This window comes from Branchiostoma lanceolatum, chromosome 1, assembly GCF_035083965.1.
Source record: "Branchiostoma lanceolatum isolate klBraLanc5 chromosome 1, klBraLanc5.hap2, whole genome shotgun sequence".
NCBI classification, from domain to species: Eukaryota; Metazoa; Chordata; class Leptocardii; order Amphioxiformes; family Branchiostomatidae; genus Branchiostoma; species Branchiostoma lanceolatum.
This window is the reverse complement of record NC_089722.1, coordinates 2,680,482-2,700,130: the sequence shown is the minus strand read 5'-3', so window position 1 is coordinate 2,700,130 and position 19,649 is coordinate 2,680,482. Positions and strand designations below refer to the sequence as shown.

The window sequence follows — 19,649 nt, the reverse complement described above, 5'->3', positions numbered from 1 at the left end:
GTAATCTTCCAGCTCCCATCAGCCTTTGCGCGTCATCTCGAAGACGAACGCCATTTTTGTGTGTTTTTCCTGAGATTTCGTTGCGCAAAAAGTGTAAAAATGCCACGAATTACGATAAAGGGAGGAGTTTGGAGGAACACCGAGGTAAGTTCAGTTCACAAAGACTCTAGTGGAAACGCTATAGGTCCCAAAATAGAGTTTTTGTGAGGATTTTAAGAATGATGATGGTGGTTTTTACTAAATTTTAGCACTCACGTTTTCTTCCTTGACCCACATGTTGACGGGACGCTTCGCTTCCAGACGATAACAGTGTGATTATGAGTTGCAAAATTGACGGTGTAGACTTCCTATATTTGATTTCAACAAGGACGTTACATACAATGTCCTTGATTTCAAAGCCTATTTTTACGAACGTCTATCCAATTTACGCAATACACGTGGAATTTCTCTGTTTTGTGATGTACTCAATATAAAATATATTTGTGTAAAACTAGGTTTACGTTACCTTAAGTTAAAACTATCGCATGATTTAGAAGATTAAGAAAATGATAAATAATGATATCAAGGATTTGTCAAGAATATCTTGGACCCCTTACGGGGACCGCCTTAGGGTACCCGGAGGTATAATTTATGAGAGTTTGCATATAAATGCAGAAGTGGAACAACTTGAGATAGATTTAGTGCTCTATTGTCCAACTTATAGCAAAGAGAGAGATATGCTTTTACAGACTATTATTACTAAAACAAACTTCACCCTATCTGGTACACAGAGCGATATTTTCTATGTACTGTTGTCATGTCCGACTCCTATATCCATGTACATAGGTCAATTTCTCCATAAATCATTCGAAAAGCGAGACAGAATTACCCATACGTATATACATGATTATATATTGTAACAAATACACTGGTTTCGAAAATATTTTGTACTTAGAATTGTAGGATAGATTAGCCTTGTAGTATTGTTGATTTCATGCCATACATTGTACCATGTACGATTGTTGAGCAATAAAGTTCACTTCACTTCACTTCATCTACATAATGCAGGTTACCCCCAAATAACCCCTTCAGGGGCAAAGTAGGGGGGGGGCTTTTATTAGTAACTAGAAGTACATTAATTGAAACAAGATATTTTATTGATTTGTTTGAATCCCTTTTCTGCAGGATGAAATCCTCAAGGCTGCTGTGATGAAGTATGGCAAAAACCAGTGGTCACGAATCGCCTCGCTCCTGCACAGGAAGTCTGCCAAACAGTGCAAAGCAAGATGGTAAGGACATGTGGAGTGTTTTTTTCACCTCCATGACAAATAGAGGCATTGTTTTGTGTATTTGTGTGTGAGTGTGTGTGTGTCTTGACTCTGTTTCCAGATATTTATAGGTAGTATAACTGAAGAGTATTACACAAGCTGTATCAAAATGCATTGCACAACTAGCTAACTAAAAAGCCTCATGTTTTGTCCTCTGTCTGAGGTTTGACCGCTGTCAATCTTAATAACTCAAGAATGGCTAGATGGATTTTTATGATATTGGGTACACTTGTATGTCTTGTTTTGTATATCTGGTATACCAGCTCAGGTTGTAACAAACACATCATCTGAGTTTTGTGTTTTGGATGAGTATAGGGCCATAAAAATTGAGATAGGCATCCATTCAGACATTAAGAGGTGTGGGATGGATTCTAACCAACTTCTTTTACTGTGTTCCTACTATTTAAGTTGTAGCACATTGTATGAGCACAGGGCTATAGAAATGGAGATTTATTCATACATCAGAGAGGTGTGTGTGAGGGATTCTAACCAACTTCCATTACCGTGTTCCCCCAGGTTTGAGTGGCTGGACCCGAGCATTAAGAAGACGGAGTGGAGTCGTGAGGAGGATGAGAAGCTGCTCCACATGGCCAAACTGATGCCCACCCAGTGGAGAACCATCGCTCCTGTGGTCGGCAGGACGGCCGCACAGTGTCTGGAGAGATACGAGTTTCTGCTGTAAGTGTGGCCTGGCTGTTATACTGAGAGTGTTTTCCAATTGAGTTTGAGCATGGCAGAGTTTTTTTTATATAGCTACTGTAGTTGAGCAGGGGGTTACGGTAGCTAGGGACCAGTCACAGTGTCTAGAGAGATACGAGTTTCTGCTGTAACTAGTTGTGTAAGTGTAAGTGTTCATTCACCTGTTTCCCCACCTAGTACATGTTATTTTTTGTACATGTATTGTAAAGATTTGTCTTTGCGAAAACTTAAACATCTGTTACTTCCACAGTGACCAGGCGCAGAAGAATGAGAATGAGGAGGAGTCGGGAGGTTTGGGGGACGACCCCAGGAAGCTGAAGCCGGGAGAGATTGACCCCAACCCTGAGACCAAACCAGCCAGACCCGACCCTATTGACATGGACGAGGATGGTCAGTTTTTCATCTTTGGCTCCACCCCTGAAGTGTTGCCAAAAAATTTGTTCATATTATTAACATAATTTTCTTGTGTGTATGATGTCTCTGTCATTCCTCACACAGATAGGTTCAGATTTCATAATGAAGCCTTGACTAATCTAATATATGAGCAAAAATGCTGGTACTACCAGTGGTAGTTTGGTGTATTTTTGCTTTGTAAGATATAACAAGACCTCACAGTGATATAAATAAAACATAGTTAGAGCGGGAAGTTTGCTGGACCTTGATGCAAAGAAAATTGTTAGCCTTAAGCTTTTTGACCATGGCACCAGCACCCGTCCCTCAGTCCCGGGATGAAAATTTGCTAGTGGAGACGGACAAAAAGTTCACTTCATCTGTCCCTTGATCTGTACTTGATGGAAACGTATTTCATGAAATTGAGTAAAATCTTTTTCGTAAGATTATATTTTCTTAAATGGTAGATTTAAGTATAAAAATTATCAACATGGCCTCTTGAACAAGGAGTGGGAGAGAACAATATTTAAAACTTGAGACAGCCTTGAGAATTTCACCAATTGAAGTCTGCAGACTATTTGAGTGCTAAGTTACGTTACTCAATGTTTTTAAAAAAAGAAGTTTGTCTTGTATTTCCCAGAGCTGGAGATGTTATCCGAGGCGCGTGCCCGTCTAGCAAACACCCAGGGTAAGAAAGCCAAGCGGAAGGCTCGGGAGAAACAGTTGGAGGAGGCGCGCCGTCTCGCAGCACTGCAGAAACGGCGAGAACTCAGAGCAGCAGGGATCGAGTAAGTGGACAGGAATTTTTGAAACTTAAATCAAAGTCTGGGGAACAAAGATTGTAAGGTACTGATCTGATGTGTACTGGTTCCTAGCACCTGAACAGTAAAATCAAACTGTTGGGAACACACAAGCATTGAAGTAGGGATGTGTACCCACTGCCGACACAGTATCTCAAATATGATTTAGGTACAGCTCCAAAATACCAGAAAACCATTGTACAAATGTATCAGGACTGCGTCCAAATAGAATTACACTGATGGATGTAGCTTTTTGACTAATTATGTCTCAGAAGACCTGTTTTTCCTGTCACAAGGATGAAAATTTAACACTGGAAAAAGTTCAAAACATTGTTTGGTTTTTGACATCAGCACCATTTTTTATTTGAAAAAGCTCTGCATAAGATACCTGAATTCTGTTATCTGTTATTTCATGTTCCTGTCATTATTGAAGACTACAGGTAACTTTGTCAAATTGTTCAGTACCTAAACCTCTGTAGAGTCAATTCCATGTCACCGAGAGGGTTTTCAGATGATATTGCTAATAAGTTTGAACAATTTTAGAGAAAAGACTTTTTCAGTCAAAATAATTCCAGACTGTTCAAACAATTGGAAATGAAAGTTTGAACATGTCTGAACTCATCTATATATTTAGGAAATAGTATGAAAGTTTTTGCACAAATATCTCTTTATTTAGAACAATTTTCAAACATCTGTGTGATTGTTTCACTGTTGGAACATGTTCCAACATTTTGTATCATTCTCAAAATGGTAGATTTGGGTTATTGCCCCCATAAAAGTAGGTGCTAATCACGCTCTATTGTCTGCCTCTGTATATTTTTAGATTTCACGTCTGGACACAGGCAACTCTTTTGTTTTGAGGTGTCTGTGTATGGCACCTAGGCCTAATCCCCTATACTTTGAAGGGATGTGTGAATTGGCCTGTTCCCAGCCCACTGACCCAGTTATACCATTTTTGTAGAATGTTGGAACATCTTCAAACAAATGATCAATCTATGTTGCAACAGTTTAGAAACTGATACAAATAATGTGTTCAATGTTGGAAATTTTTTTAACCTGTTGGAACACAGCAGAAAATATTTAGAACATCAAATGAATGTTGGAAATTGTTCTTAACAGTTACTTATCTCACATAGATTGTTACAAAGGTTTTGTAAATGTTAGAACAAAAGGCAACAAACACCCTCTCGGTAATGTGGAATCGACTCTACCGTTAACATCTCTAATCTAATGTTTACAAATATCAACAAATAACACATTATCATTTCTTTTTTTGTTTACCATTTTAGGCAGATGAAGAAGAGGAAGAAGAAGCGGGGAGTTGACTACAACGCAGAGATCCCGTTTGAGAAGAAACCGGCGCCGGGGTTCTACGACACGGCCGAGGAAACCTACCAGCCGCTCAAGCCGGACTTCAAGAAGCTCCGTCAGCAGAACCTGGACGGGGAACTCAGGGATGACGTCGAGGGGGTATGTTGCTTATGCCGTATTGTTTGTTAAATTCCTGTTCGCAAAGATAACATTAAGTTTATCATGCTAATATTATTTATCAACTCAAAACACTTGGCTGAAAACACAGGTTGCATGTGCCCATTTATGCACCAAAAATTTGAACTGTGTACCTAATTTTTACTGTGAGTGCATTCTACTTTATTTCCTGTTGTACATCAAAAATGCACTTTTTAGTGCAGTTGATTTTTCGAGTTTATATTGCCAAAGTTTGAATTTCAAGCATTGATCATGCAAAGAAGTGATATTTCAATTTGAACCTATTGTGATATTTGATACGGTGGGACACTTATGATATCTTATCTCTGCCTAACTACTTGTATCTCACACACAGCGTGAGCGACGGAAGGACAAACAACGACAGAAAAGGAAGAAGGAAAATGAGCTGCCAGACGCCATCCTGCAAACACAAAGGTTTGTACTGTAAAACATGAATTGTTCACTGCCGTTTTTTTTTCAAGCATTTCAGAGACTTCTCCTCTGCAGATGCAAGACACTGCAAATATTTGTTGAGAAAATGTCAATGTATTGCTACCTTACTGCAGAATTGTTTGAACCAAAAACTTAAAGTACCACAATACCATATTTTTCCTTTCTACCGCAAAATCAAGCCCCTCGAAAATGAATTGATTAGAGTACCACATGTTGGTCTAAAATGAAGAATATCACATGTAAGACAAAAGTTTGATGAGTTACTGATTACTTTTAGCATTGAATGATTGAATAACGTTTTTTTCATTGTTTCAGAGCGAACAACCCAGAGTTCCAGAAGAAGAGGAGTAAGTTAGTCCTGCCTGCACCACAGATCTCGGAACAAGAGCTGGAGGAGGTATGTATTTGTATCAATAAAGACTGATTGATTAGCTGATTGACTGATTGATACATAGTTTTGAATATATCATGGAAAATTAGTATTACTAATAGTATGATTTGGAATCTTTTTCCATGCTATATTCAAAACTATGTATCAATCAATCAATCAATCAGCTAATCAATCAATCTTTACTATTAGTAGTGTTTTCCAAACATTCTTTGCTTTAAACATTCTTTGCTTTTAAATAGATAGCGATAGAGGATTGCAGAATCGCTTGAATGTCAACTGCACCAATGCTGACCTGACCTTGAGCCTTACCTCATTCCAAATGACCTGAAAGAAAAGCGGCCTGCATGTAGATTTGAGCTTCTCACGAATAAAAAAATAAAGGTTGAAACAAACAAGTAAGATATTCCAAATAGCAGTTACTGAAGCAACTGGGTATGATTGTGTGACGGCAGATATTGTTCCACCCTCGTAAACCAGGACCGCCTATCGCTTGACGTTACACCGGGAGCGTAAGCGACCCTGGTAAAATGGACCGCTACATATGGTTATAGCTACCAATCAGGTTACGTGTTACATCGTTGCTTTGGTTACCCAAAACAAATGTCAGCCGATGGTTTTGGGTAACCAAAGCAACGATGTAACACGTAACCTGATTGGTTGATAGCTTCCCAGCGTTCTTTGCGCGCTGCTTCAGATGTGGGGAAGCACGATACGTAGCTATAACCAAATGCAGCGGTCCATTTTACCAGGGCCGCTTACGCTCGCGATGTAACTTGGAGCGATAGGCGGTCCTGGTTTACGAGGGTGATATTGTTCATACTTTGGTGTATGTATCAATCATTGCATGTTTTTTTGCCAGGTGGTGAAGCTGGGCCAGGCCAGTGAGTCGGCCAGAATGGTGGCGGAGGAGGGCGCGGGGAGCGAAGCGTCCAGAGCGCTGCTGTCGGACTACACGGTCACGCCGCGACCCGACCAGCTCCGAACCCCGCGAACTCCTGCCACTCAGGACATGGTCCTGCAGGTTAGACATTTACACATGTACTATGTTTTGTGAAAATTGTTGACCATATCGTTTTAAAAAAAAAGCCTTACCCTACGTGATAAAGTTACTGAACAATGGTGTATCCGCCAGTTCCTAGTGTAATATCTATGGACATTATGTAGGAATGACTGACTGATGATTCTACGTCTGTATTTAACAATAAATTCAATGATATTCTTAGACTGATTTCAAATTTTGTACATAATGTATATGTAATGAATCATCCAATGATAATGTGATTTGAGAAGAGCTGCATTGAACGATGTATTCAATGATATTCTTACTTCTTAGAGAGAATGATTTCAATTTGTACATGTAATGAATCATCCAATAAGCTTTTAGAACAACCGAATGTAATCTTCAGCGCAAGTCAGGGAACCAACGGTTGCCTGCTAGGCTGTTGTTTGTTTTTAGAAATATTTAAATAAAACCATTTACATACATAATTTTTTTTTTGATACTAATAATCTATACTTTGTTGACTGTTGTTGTTAATCGTTTATAGGAAGCTCAGAACATCATGGCGCTCACAAACGTGGACACACCCCTGAAAGGCGGGCTCAACACCCCGCTACACCAGAGCGACTTCTCTGGAGTCACGCCCAAGCACCAAGCCCCGGCCACACCTAACCCCACATTCGTCACACCATTCAGGACCCCGGGGCAGAGTGATGGTATGTACATGTGTTACAACTCTGTTATCATAGACACGGAAATGTATTGCAAAAAAGAAATTAATTAAAAACAATATTGGCAATATTGAATAGAATTGGAAAGGGGGAAAAAATCTTTTTAAGAAGAAGCAAATAGATCAAATGAGTTGTGTGGTCTCACCATTGTAGCTAAGTAAGATCCCTATCAGACCCTGTAATAAAAACTGCTTGTTTGTTAAAGGTTGTGAAAAAATAGAATTCTTCTAGGATTTTATGTTGCAATGTATTTGTAGAAATGATGTGCTTCTAGACACGCTTTTAGGAACTTGAGGTATTGACAGAAATCCGAATTTCTCCTACGGAGGCATGCAGGATATAAACTAAACTATTTCTCCTACGCAGGCATGACTCCAGGCCGCGGTTTCACGCCTGGCCGTGCTTCCGTGACCTCGGGACAGACGCCGCTGCAAGCCTCCGTCAGAGACAAGCTGAACATCAACCCTGAGGAGGGGCTGATGGAGTATGATGATCCGCAGTACGCCAAACATCTGCAGGTTAGCATCCAAATTCAAAGGTTTAAAGCACATTATTAGATATGCCAAAAAACAACTGGATAAAATTTTGAAATTTATCCAGTTGTTTGAGTAACTTTTTTGGGCGTATCTTATTACCTGGATGTCTAACCTTCATAGATAACAACCAATAGTTTGTTCTGCTAGTAGTAATTTGGTCAGAAATACATTCTCAAAGAATATTTCAGTCAATAGATTTTGGGTAATCGTTGAGTATTTGCAAATTCCGAGTCTTTCATACATGCATGATCTGCTGAATATACAAATGTAATTGCGCATACAGAAAAGCAGGGCTAGCTTTAAAGCATAATTCTTAAGACAAATGCCTTTTGATACCTAGTAGTACCATGTGGCTTTGCCACAGCTTGCACCTTCAGTCTACACAAATTGGGTAACCCCTGCTCTCGACTTCTTGATAAGTGTGTTCTTATATGGAGGTTGACACTTGAGGCCACCTCCTGAAGCTCTTCCATACACGGGACTTCCAGCTCTAAGTGCCCTCTTGAATGCAACCCTAACAGTTTTTCAGAGCGGGGCTTGAACGCTAGCCCCCTGGATCCACAGAATTTTATCTATATATAGCAGTGGTGTTGCTTAGCACTTACACTACAGGGACTTGGCATGTCCTTTGTTCAAATGCTATCCATATATTATTCCATTCATCATATGTTACATGTCCAAAATAAACCAGTTTCTCTCTCTGTCTCTTTCTCTCTCTCTTTCTCTCTCTCTCTCTGTGATTACAGGAGCAGCACAAGTCCCAGCTGAGACGCGGTCTCCAGGGTCTGCCCCAACCGAAGAACGACTTTGAGATCGTGATGCCGGAGGAGATGCAACAGGACATCGGCATGGAAACAGAACCGCAGGCCAGCCTCCGCCCTGATCGGTCTGACATCGACTCCGCAGAACAGGCCAGGGTCAACGCTGAGAGTAAGTCACCACTTAGATAAGAATGCCTCCTTTCAGATTTATTAAGAACTGCAGGCATTTGTTTGTTGTAAACTTTGGACATGGGCACGGATGTGGAGCCACAGGCCAGCCTCCGCCCTGATCGGTCTGACATCGACTTCGCAGAACAGGCCAGGGTCAACGCTGAGAGTAAGTCTCCACTTAGATAAGAATGCCTCCTTTCAGATTTATTAAGAACTGCAGGCATTTGTTTGTTGTAAACTTTGGACATGGGCACGGATGTGGAGCCACAGGCCAGCCTCCGCCCTGATCGGTCTGACATCGACTTCGCAGAACAGGCCAGGGTCAACGCTGAGAGTAAGTCTCCACTTAGATAAGAATGCCTCCTCTCAGATTTGTTAAGAACTGCAGGCGTTAGTTTGTTGTAGATTTTGGACATGGGCACGGAGGTGGAGCCACAGGCCAGCCTCCGCCCTGATCGGTCTGACATCGACTTCGCAGAACAGGCCAGGGTCAACGCTGAGAGTAAGTCTCCACTTAGATAAGAATGCCTCCTCTCAGATTTGTTAAGAACTGCAGGCGTTAGTTTGTTGTAAATTTTGGACATGGGCACGGAGGTGGAGCCACAGGCCAGCCTCTGCCCTGATCGGTCCGACATCGACTCCGCAGAAGGCCAGGGTCAACGCTAAGAGTAAGTCTGTATCTGTATAGCCCGCTGCTGGTATAACTGCCCTTTGGTGTAACTTGCCAGATTTGTATACAATGTAGGCACATGTCACAGCAGCAGCTTGTTAGATTTCACCGAACGACGTAGCACATCAAATTGTAAGAGTCTAAACTAAAGCTATAAAATCAGTTGGATTCTCCTACAGTACTTCGGTCAGTCCACTTGTTTATCAGTTGTTTTTTGTGCATTGTCTGGACAATTTTGTTCTGTCTTCGAGTGGTGCCCATTGTAGATCTTTCTTCATGTAGATAAGAATGCCCTTTTTCAGATTTCTTAGAAACATAGGTTTATGTTGTGAATTTGGGAAGTGTAGAAGTAAGTTTTGTTTGTTTGTTTGTTTGTTTGTTTGTTTTATTAAGATCTCCATTAGTGTACAACAATTTATACACTAATCTTCCTGGAGTCCGCCTAATTAAATACAATTTTATCAATACAATAACAATAACAATACAATTAAATCAAATACAGGAAGAACGAAAACAATTGTTATATAGTAAATCATACAAAATCAAATATGATGAACTTAAAAATGAGCGGAGAGGTCATTTGTGCGTTGTATTTCCAGGAGAGTGGGAGCTGAAGCGGCGTCACCATGCCGTGCAGCGGGACCTGCCCCGCCCCCTGGACCCCAACTCCTCCATCCTCCGCCCCCTCGTCATGGACCCTCCGCTCACAGAACTACAGCTGGTACGGACATTCTACCTCATCTTAGAAAGTAATCAATAACACACACTCTGAATGGAGTTTAAACTGTAAACGGTAACACAATAAAATTTAGACTTACCCAAATTTTCGACTGATCAGCTACAGTCTTTGTCAAGGAGTGAACAATCCACTGCTTCTGTGACGTCACATTCACTCCTTGACAATCTTGCCAGTCTGCATATGTTGAATAAAGTTGTATAAGGAAAAGTATCTGACAATTTTTTCTATCAGAATTTGTACAACATAACCAGTCCCAATAATGTCCTCAGTTAACTGTCGTGGGCCCATGTTACGTAAAAAGTTACAGTGCCCTCAAGAACAAATAAATATAAATAATAGACAGAGTCACACACGAAGATTCGCCCCTATATACGTTCTTGTTCTTGTATGTTGCAAAGCACATGACTTTTCATTACATTAACACAAACACGTTTCCGAAGCCTTTGTCAGTATGAAGAAAATGAAGAAACGCAATTGAAGTTTCGCCACAAATGCTCCAAAATGTTACGCACTATAGCTTTCTGTTCAGCTGAAGACCTGATAAAGAGAGAGCTGGTGACCATGTTATAGAATGGTGTTAACTGTGTTTTGGTACCCACAGGTTGAAGAGCTGATAAAGAGAGAGATGGTGACCATGCTACACCTTAACACCATCTACACGTACAAGCTCATTTGTTATTTTGTCCATGTCCATGTAGGCTGAAGAGCTGATAAAGAGAGAGATGGTGACGATGCTGCACCACGATGCCATCTACACGTACAAGCTCATTTGTTATTTTGTCCATGTCCATGTAGGCCGAAGAGCTGATAAAGAGAGAGATGGTGACGATGCTGCACCACGATGCCATCTACAACCCGTCAGAAGAACAGGCCGCCACAGCCGCAGGCGACAAGAAGAAGGGTGCCCAGTCCGCCGGAAACAAGATGGCTGAACACATCGCTTACCTGGAGGAGTATCCGTACAACAAACTAGATGAGGACAGTCTTAACTTGGTGAGTGACTTATCTGCTTGCATGTAACTTGAAGTGTATGTCATTGTAAGGTATTTTTCTCAGACAAGTGATGTTGCACACACACAATATAGCTAATATTGTGTCAATATGTAGAAAAAGTTCCGACCCAATTATTTTCTTGCATGTTGCTGGTAGCGATTGAAGTAATGTGTAAGGGATTTTTCTGAGACATGTGATTTTGCACGCACACAATATGGCTATGTGTCAATATGTGAAAGAAATGTAGACCCCATTTTTAAAATTGTGTTACCAAGATTTATCACCAATCATAACGAATTGTTGAGTATGCACGTGCACAGTGTGGCACTTACCATCAAGTGATGGGGAGTTTGCTACATGTATGTGTGTGTTTCTTGCACTGCAGTTTTGGTATGTTTTGCTAGATGGCGCTTAGCATCAGGGGGTTAAATCTGCTGTGTCTTCCCCAGGCTAAAGAGCTGTTGTCCCATGAGATGAAAGTGGTTATGGCCTGGATGGCACATGGGGACCTATCTGTGGAGTTTGGGCCTCTCTAGCAGATTGCTATGGAACTGCAGGGGCATTTTTGTTAAGATCTCTGTGTGTGCTGTGTCTCCCCAGGCTAAAGAGCTGCTGTCCCATGAGATGGAATGCAACACTGTCTGTGGAGGTGTTAAACCCGTTTGTGTTCCAGTGTGTTTCTGCCCTGCAGTTCTGGTATATTCTGATAGATGGCGCTGACCACCGTGCTTGTTTTCCCCAGGCTAAAGAGCTGTTGTCCCATGAGATGGAGGTGGTGAAGGCAGGGATGGCACATGGCGACCTGTCTGTGGAAGTGTTAACCTGTTTATGTGCAAGTGTGTATCTGCTCTGCATTTCTGGTATATTCTGCTAGATGGCGCTGACCACCATGCTTGTTTTCCCCAGGCTAAAGAGCTACTGTCCCATGAGATGGAGGTAGTGAAGGCAGGAATGCAACACGGCGACCTGTCTGTGGACGTGTTTAACCAGGTGTGGGAGGAGTGCTACAGCCAGGTGCTGTTTCTGGTCTCACAGAACCGCTACACCCGAGCCAACCTCGCTAGCAAGAAGGACAGACTGGAGAGTCAGGAGAAAAGACTGGAGGTACGCTTGTGTGCACAGTTGTTACTCTTTATCAGTAGTATCCCTTCATCCACCAATCCATTCATTCTTCCATCTGTCTATCCTCCCATCTACCTTTTAATTCATCCATCCATCAATATATCCATCCCTTTATCCATTTATTCATCCATCTGTCCATTGCTTCATTCATTCACCTATCCATCTATGCTATCCGGCCACCCATCCATCCAACCCTGATCCATCCCTCCATCCCCTCTGAAAAGCAGTGGTAACCACGTAGCAGGGCTACCCTGGATAAATATGACAGGATAAAAAATAAAATAAAAAACCTTCATATTCATATAATCTATTGTCTATTTCTGGTAATCTGAGCATTTCTGTACATCTGAGCTGTTTCATTCTCAGTATCTTTTATCAAAGACACTGAGATTATTTATCTCCTACTGTAACGTACAGTACATTGTATGTTTATAGCAGATATGAGAGGAATATCAATAACACGGAAGGCCACAGTTTTTTAGAACAGTGAATTTCCGATCCTGAGTCCCTTTTTTCCTTTTATCTTTCGAGCACAATGTCTGTTTGGATTTCTTCTTACTCATTTTACTTCACGTTTGTGTAACCTTAGATGAACCGACTCCAGATGACCAAAGAAGCCAAGAGAGCCGCCAAGATTGAGAAGAAACTGAAGATCCTTCTGGGAGGCTACCAGGTGAGATAGGTGTACTTACAACTTGTGGGATGAATCAGCTTGTAGATGATTTGATTTGAGCAGAAACGTTTGGTTGTATGAATTGCAATGATTTACTGAATAACATCTTGAATTAAAGCAATAAGTCCTTTAGGCCACACCAATTTAATTAGTTGGTTCTCGGAATCGCCGCTTCCGAAAAATCACGATTTGCAAAAAAAAAAAAATCAATTTTCACCCTCAGGCACTTCTTCAGCTTGCAATTTTGTCAAGAGCTGCTAGGTGTCTCTCTTAGCAGTTGAGGTCATGTGACATAGGGAACCAATAAACGTGCTTCTTTCAGTTCCAATAGCGAATCAGAGAGCATGTATTACTGGACCTTAGGAGTTGGAGGTCATGTGACATAGGGAGCCAATAAACGTGCCTCTTTCAGTTCCAATAGCGAATCAGAGAGCATGTATTACTGAGCCTTCTGTCTAGCAAAGTTTTCACAAGTTTTGGAGAAGAAAAGATGGTGCCCTGTCAAACTTTCGGGAAAAAAAGCTGAGTGGCTGTCAGAGTAGAGTAATGTAGTGTAGATTGTTGTTTAGAGTAGAGTAGTGTAGCCAGAAGTTGTAGGAGAAGCAGAAGTAGAAGTAGAAATGCCAGCAGAGGGAGATCCTGCTTCAAAGCCACTCTTTGTGGTGATTAGAGTTTTCTGTGAGGAGAAAAAACAGGCTGAAACGTGCGTGGAAATTCAAGACGACCAGGAGAATTTTGCTCAGCTGTACAGTACTCCAGAATCATCGGGGGCCAAAACAATGACTCTGTGCAGGTGGGTTTGAACTTTATTTCCTTGATACAGTATGGAGGAACAATATAAGTATTTTGAAGTATTTAGCCATCTGAAAAACACTACAAAGTGTTGTAGACACCGTTATAATTTGGTTTGACTGACAAAGATGTGCAGCCAGGCCTGTCCAACTAGACAATGACTGTCATATTAAAGGCCAAGCTATTACAAAAGGCTAGCCCTCCTGACAAAAAGATACAGGACAGAGATTTATTGTACTGGTGTTTTTTTTCTTCTCCAATTTGGGTAGCAATACATAATATATGTATGATGATTGCAAATGTTTTGTCAGAAAAATCAAGGAACTGTGTAGTTTGCATGTACACAAAGAATCCTTACAATTTGGATGGTTTGCCTTTTTATCTTAGTTGTCTTATTTTGATTTATATCCAGGCATTCATCTCACAGACTACACCTCCACTTGATAGGACCAAGGGGCATGAAAAACATGGAACACGTGCCCCATTGTCTGCTCCTGTTAAGATGCTGGTTAAGGACTTTTCATGCCACTACATTACCTACTATGTTCACACAGAAGATGCCCGTTGTGAAGAATCTGAGTCACGTGTCCAACGAAATGCCTTTGACTTAATGATGAAAGCACAGCGAAATGATTCTTTCCTGCCTCCTAGAATTGTCAAAGAGAAACTTATTGCTACAGAAAGACTGTACAACATGGTGCTTGACTACATGCAAGGCGTCAATGCAGGATTCACTCATGATTATGTTGCTCAGTGAGTAGGACATGTGTTGTGATTGTATTTGTCACACAGGAAGTTGCTACTAGTATCATAGTGGGGAGAAGTGAACTGTTCTAGTGTTTGTTAACATAGACAGGTTCCTAAGCGATTCCCTACTATCATGTATGATAGTGTAGGAGAACTGTGTTCTCAGTGAGTAGGACATGTGTTGTGATTGTATTTGCTGAGTTGTGATTAAAAGTATGGTTGTGTTCCCTTCACCAAATATGAATTCTGGTCTTTTTAGTCTTTGTCTTCACTATTGTTTAGAAGCCTTACTCTGGTAGTGAGAATAGAATTTTGTCAAAAGAAAGAAGACAAAAATGAAGACTGTTATTTCAGACTATTTAATTTCAATTTCTTCAAACCAAGATTGTACATACATCAAATAATTGGCCTGTCACCATTTGTCAATGACCATAATTTTGATAACAGTATAATTGACATTTTGTTAAATAGAAATCAATACAATCAATTATCCTTGATACATAGATAGAAATAATATCATAGGCTATGAAAAGAGCAATATATGTAGCAGCAATATATGTATGCTTTGTTTTGTTTATCTATATCATAAAATAAGAGCCCCCTATTTCCAGCCCTGGCTTTACCATCAGAGATTTTTTTTATTTTTTTCGCCCTGTCGCTTCATATTTTTCATGAAAAAATCCGAGAACCAACTAATTAAATTGGTGTGGCCTTAGAATACCTTGCTCAGCAGCTTGCTTTGAAACAGAAAGATTTATTTGAATGTATAGCTTTCAGCTTTTGTTGTTTATTGTTTGTTCTTTACTGTTTGTTGTTCCCGGCAGTTCCGTGCCACAGGCCTGTTTGTTATTTATTGTTTGTTGTGCCCTGAAGCCCCGTGCCACAGGTCTGTCATTTGTTGTTTATTGTTGTTGTTTATAGTTTGTTGTTGTTCCCTGCAGTCCCGTGCCACAGGCCTGTACAAACAGCTCCAGGAGATGCACGACCAGACTGAGCAGACGTACGTGGAGTTGAAGACGTTCGAAACCCTGAAACAGAACGAAGATGTGGCCATTCCCAGGAGAATTGAGGTACATGTACTGGCTTCTACAGAACTTTCTTGTTTTTGTATGTTGCAATTACATTTAACATAAACACTTTTACCAAGCCTATGTCAGTATAAACAAAAAAACAACATAATTGAAGTTTAGCCGCAAAGGCTACAAAATGTTAGGTAGTATGGCCTCCTTCTTTATTTTCTTATCAGTTTAATTTTTTAAAGTTATTTTTGAGTGAAAGCAATACTGTTTTGCGGTCCTGGTTGTAACTCTGTAGATTGCTACTGACAAGCTTTGATATGAGAATAGTTTGTTGTTTGTTTGTTCGAGTAGTTCTGCCAGTCCATTCTAGTGATGCTGAAGAAGAGAGATGGAACGTCCAGAATAGTGCTGCGTACCGGTACTGTACCGTAAAAATTGATTCGGTACAGGTCCAAAATACCGGATCATGAAGTACCGGTACTGTACCGATATGAATTTACACCAAGTATGTTCTTATTTTGTGACTGATCTCCTGACCTCATGGCCTCATGCAACACCAAGTGACACCTTGGAACAGCGTAACTAATATGGAACAGATCATTCAGGCAAGCCGGGAATTTTGATAGCAAGGCCAAGGGAGTTTGGTGGCAGGAGACTTAGTTATTATCTTTCAATAAAGATACTGACAAGTTGAAAACAGTTTATTGTTTTGTCATTGAAGAAGTTCAGAAAAACACATGTTGATTTTGTTCAGGTACAGGTGCAGGTCCGGACCTGTACCTAAACCTCTGTACCTGTACCTGATGTTACGTTTAGGTACGCAGCACTAATCCAGAAGTATTCTCTAAATGTTATCCAGTTGTAGAGATTGATTTGTACTAAAATATTATCATACCTAGATGTCTAATAACCTTCATAAACATAGTTTGTTGTTTGATTTCCCATTTGCTCATGATATTGAAGTAACCGATTTAGGATATTGGAGTTTTCTTTCTCACAACCAGGATTGTCTCTCACCTGCTTACGTTAAGAAACCTATCAAACATCTTCCTCAGAGCTTCTGAGTGGAGTGCAGCTTCTGCCACTGTATGCAGAAGCTTGGACGAAGATGTCTGATAGGTTTATTAATGCAAGCGCAGTGTTCAAAATACCCACCTGCAGTCTGCAATTTGCAGAAAGATTTTCAAGATTGCAGAAGAAAAATGAAACAATCTGCAATTTTGCAGAATGGAAAAAGCAGGATCAGGATTCAATGGTTCTCAATTTTGTATGTTTTTCCTGTTTCAAACTTTGCTTGTAAAAATTAAAGATAGAGTGAGAGAATAAAGAATTACAGCAATGTTGCAAAGCTAGATATAATATAAATAGCCATTATTAGGTTGAGAATGTTGTAGTATGGAGGCTTGTTTGCAGAAAATATTTTCAAATTGCAGAACAAACTTTTGACATTCTGCAATATTGCAGAGCACTGGAAAAAAGTATTTCTACCACTGAAGCAGGTGAGAGATAGTCATGGTTGTGAGAAAAAAACCTCCAATATCGTACGTTCCACGAACCTGATGAAATTGTTTGAGGTAACCAATTTGCGTCGCGTGTGTTCCCGTAGTCGTTGAAAGAGGACATGACTCGTCAGACGGACCGTGAACATGAACTACAGAAGCACTATGCAGACCTGATCGTGGAGCGAGACATGCTGGTCAGCAGACTACCGGGGAAGGCCAGCAACTGAACAGAACAAGTCACATACGGCCACAACTAGTGCAACTAAGCCTGGACCTGACCTGGACTTGTAAAAACGTTTAGGTTCAGGTCCAATAGCACCAGTAAACGTCTGGACTTGCAAAAGACATCTCTTGCTTATATTCTCCTTTTTGTTCTAAACCATCTAAAACCTTCCATAGATCATGACATTTGCACTTGAAAAAGACTAATTGCTGTTTTTGGGTGTTTATTACTGAGCTTTTGTGTTTAGTACTGACTGTAATATATTGCATGTATGCTTTTACATGTAAAATTGTTGAATATCGATACCTGAACCTCTAGACCTGAATCCAGACCTGAACCTGAGTTTAGATACACAGCACTAGTCACAACTAGTCACATCTGGCCACAACTAGTCACATTTGGCCACAACTAGTCACATATGGCCACAACTAGTCACATATGGCCACAACTTAAGTCACATATGGCCACAACAAGTAGCATCAGGCTATAATAAGTCATAAAAGAAATCATATATTGCCAGAGCAGTGAACATAAAGCCCAAACTACATGTAGCCACATATTGCGTAACAGGTTTAATAGTAAATGTGCTTAAGCAATACATTTTGTCCTTTACACAAAACTGAAAAAAAAATGATTTGTGTAGTAATTGACTACAATTTTGTACATTCATAGACATCACCATCGTCAAAACTATCTCTAACAATAATCATGTTTCCAGGGCATGTTAAGACAGCTTAAGTTTGATAAATCCAAGAATTGTCTTGAATCACACTGCATTAATTTGTAAAGAAAGAAAGAAACAAACTTTCAGTAAAATGTGACATCTTAGGATAATTTGACTGTGCCTGTACAGAATATGTCAATGTAATCAATCTAAGTTACAATTCAAAGACAAACTTTCTTAAGTCAGAGAAAGAACAAGATAAAAGTATTTGTCTTGGATTATGTACTCTAAGTCTTGATTCAGGCAAACTTCAACAATGGAATGTAAGCCAGGGATATTTTAAATGAGCATCGAAGACAAGATCAATCCTATAGTAGACAAGAAATGTATACATTATGATAGATATACAAGTCATTGTTAGTTACAGATGTCTTCTTACCATGTGGTCAAATTATCTGTAAGTCTACTTTTATGTACATGTATGCCGATATGTACAAGCCATGTTCTTCTGTCACATCTGTATCTGTAATTGATTTTTCTTAATGAAACATTAGTTTTTGTATTACTGAGAACAGAAGTTTGAGAATGGGTACCTGTATGTTTATGGGGTCAGAAATTAAAGCATAGCTTTTTCAGTTAACTTTTCAGATAATTTTTTTTTCTCTTCCATGTGACAACACAGATGAGGTATTCTATTACAGTCTAGGTGTCTACAATAAAATGACATATCCATTTGCTGGACAACATACAACCTTGTGAATTGTACTTTTTTTGTCTCTGCTTATGTTTTGTGGCAGTGGTCATTGTAACCAGATAGATTAAAAATCACCCTATAAATGATTGAGTGAATCTGAAATGCTAACTTCAAATGTCTTTTTAATAGTTTTTGTCAGTAATTTTTTTTTCTTCAGTAAATTGCACTGACTGAGAGGTAAATATAGCAAGTGTGAATGCTCCCTTTGATGTATAAGTTGTCTACATAAAATCATTTTGTAAACCCCTATTTACATTTGTTATTTGATATTAAGGTAGCTTTCTAGATACATGTAGATGATCTTTCCTACAATTTGTTAAAAGTCAGTCACATTTGACTTATGATTTTCCTTGTAGGGTTTTCAACAAAGATTTGGCAGAACAAAATGTTGAAAAATATCTGGGACAATCTTCTTCTATCAAAATTTGTACAACAAAACCAGTCTCAATGCTGTCGTGAGCCCATGTTACGTCAAAAGTTACAGGGTCCTCAAGAAATAATAAATATAATAATATGTTATGGGTAGAGTCAGACATGTAGACTGGCTCCCCATAATGGTTCTTGTTTGTTGCAAAGCACATGACTTTTCATTACATTAACACAAACACTCTTCCGAAGCCTATGCCAGTATCAAGAAAAAAATTATTAAGGTACTGCCTTCTGCAGAACTTTCTCGTTTTTGTATGTTACAACACATGCCTTTTCATTACATCAACATATTAAACACTTTCCGAAAGCTTTTGCCATTATAGATTGATAAAAGAATAAAGCCATTGGAGTTTCGCCACCAAGGCTATAAAATATTACGTATTATAGACATCTTCTTCTCAAAGCTTTTCCCTTCTTTTGAGTGATTTTCACCCAAACACATTTTTATCGGTCTTTTCATGTAGTCTTTTTAAAAATCATTTTTGCAATATGAATAGGTAGTCAGTAGGGGTGGGTACCGGTACCGTGTACCGGTACAAAACCGGTATTTCTTAATGGACCGGTCCAAAAAAACCGGTCCGTAAAAAATCAGTGG

The 19,649-nt window shown here is 39.9% G+C and overlaps 1 protein-coding gene across 2 annotated transcripts; it reads left to right on the top strand.

Moving 5' to 3' along the window:
• Positions 1 to 22: 22 nt before the first annotated feature.
• On the top strand, positions 23 to 18,622 carry LOC136429575 (cell division cycle 5-like protein). Of its 2 annotated transcripts, XM_066419412.1 has the most exons (19): positions 23 to 144; positions 1,165 to 1,268; positions 1,824 to 1,985; positions 2,257 to 2,396; positions 3,037 to 3,184; positions 4,486 to 4,666; positions 5,040 to 5,119; positions 5,453 to 5,534; positions 6,388 to 6,549; positions 7,076 to 7,244; positions 7,626 to 7,777; positions 8,542 to 8,725; positions 9,997 to 10,118; positions 10,932 to 11,129; positions 11,872 to 11,901; positions 12,066 to 12,233; positions 12,841 to 12,924; positions 15,405 to 15,533; positions 17,089 to 18,622. In XM_066419412.1, exons 1-19 carry the CDS (start codon positions 100 to 102, stop codon positions 17,209 to 17,211), a joined length of 2,463 nt encoding a protein of 820 aa, XP_066275509.1. In that variant the 5' UTR covers positions 23 to 99; the 3' UTR covers positions 17,212 to 18,622. The 2 variants fall into 2 exon arrangements, with proteins under 2 accessions (XP_066275509.1, XP_066275517.1); XM_066419420.1 differs by lacking the exons at positions 11,872 to 11,901; positions 12,066 to 12,233; positions 12,841 to 12,924; positions 15,405 to 15,533; positions 17,089 to 18,622 and adding an exon at positions 11,579 to 11,680.
• Positions 18,623 to 19,649: the final 1,027 nt, after the last annotated feature.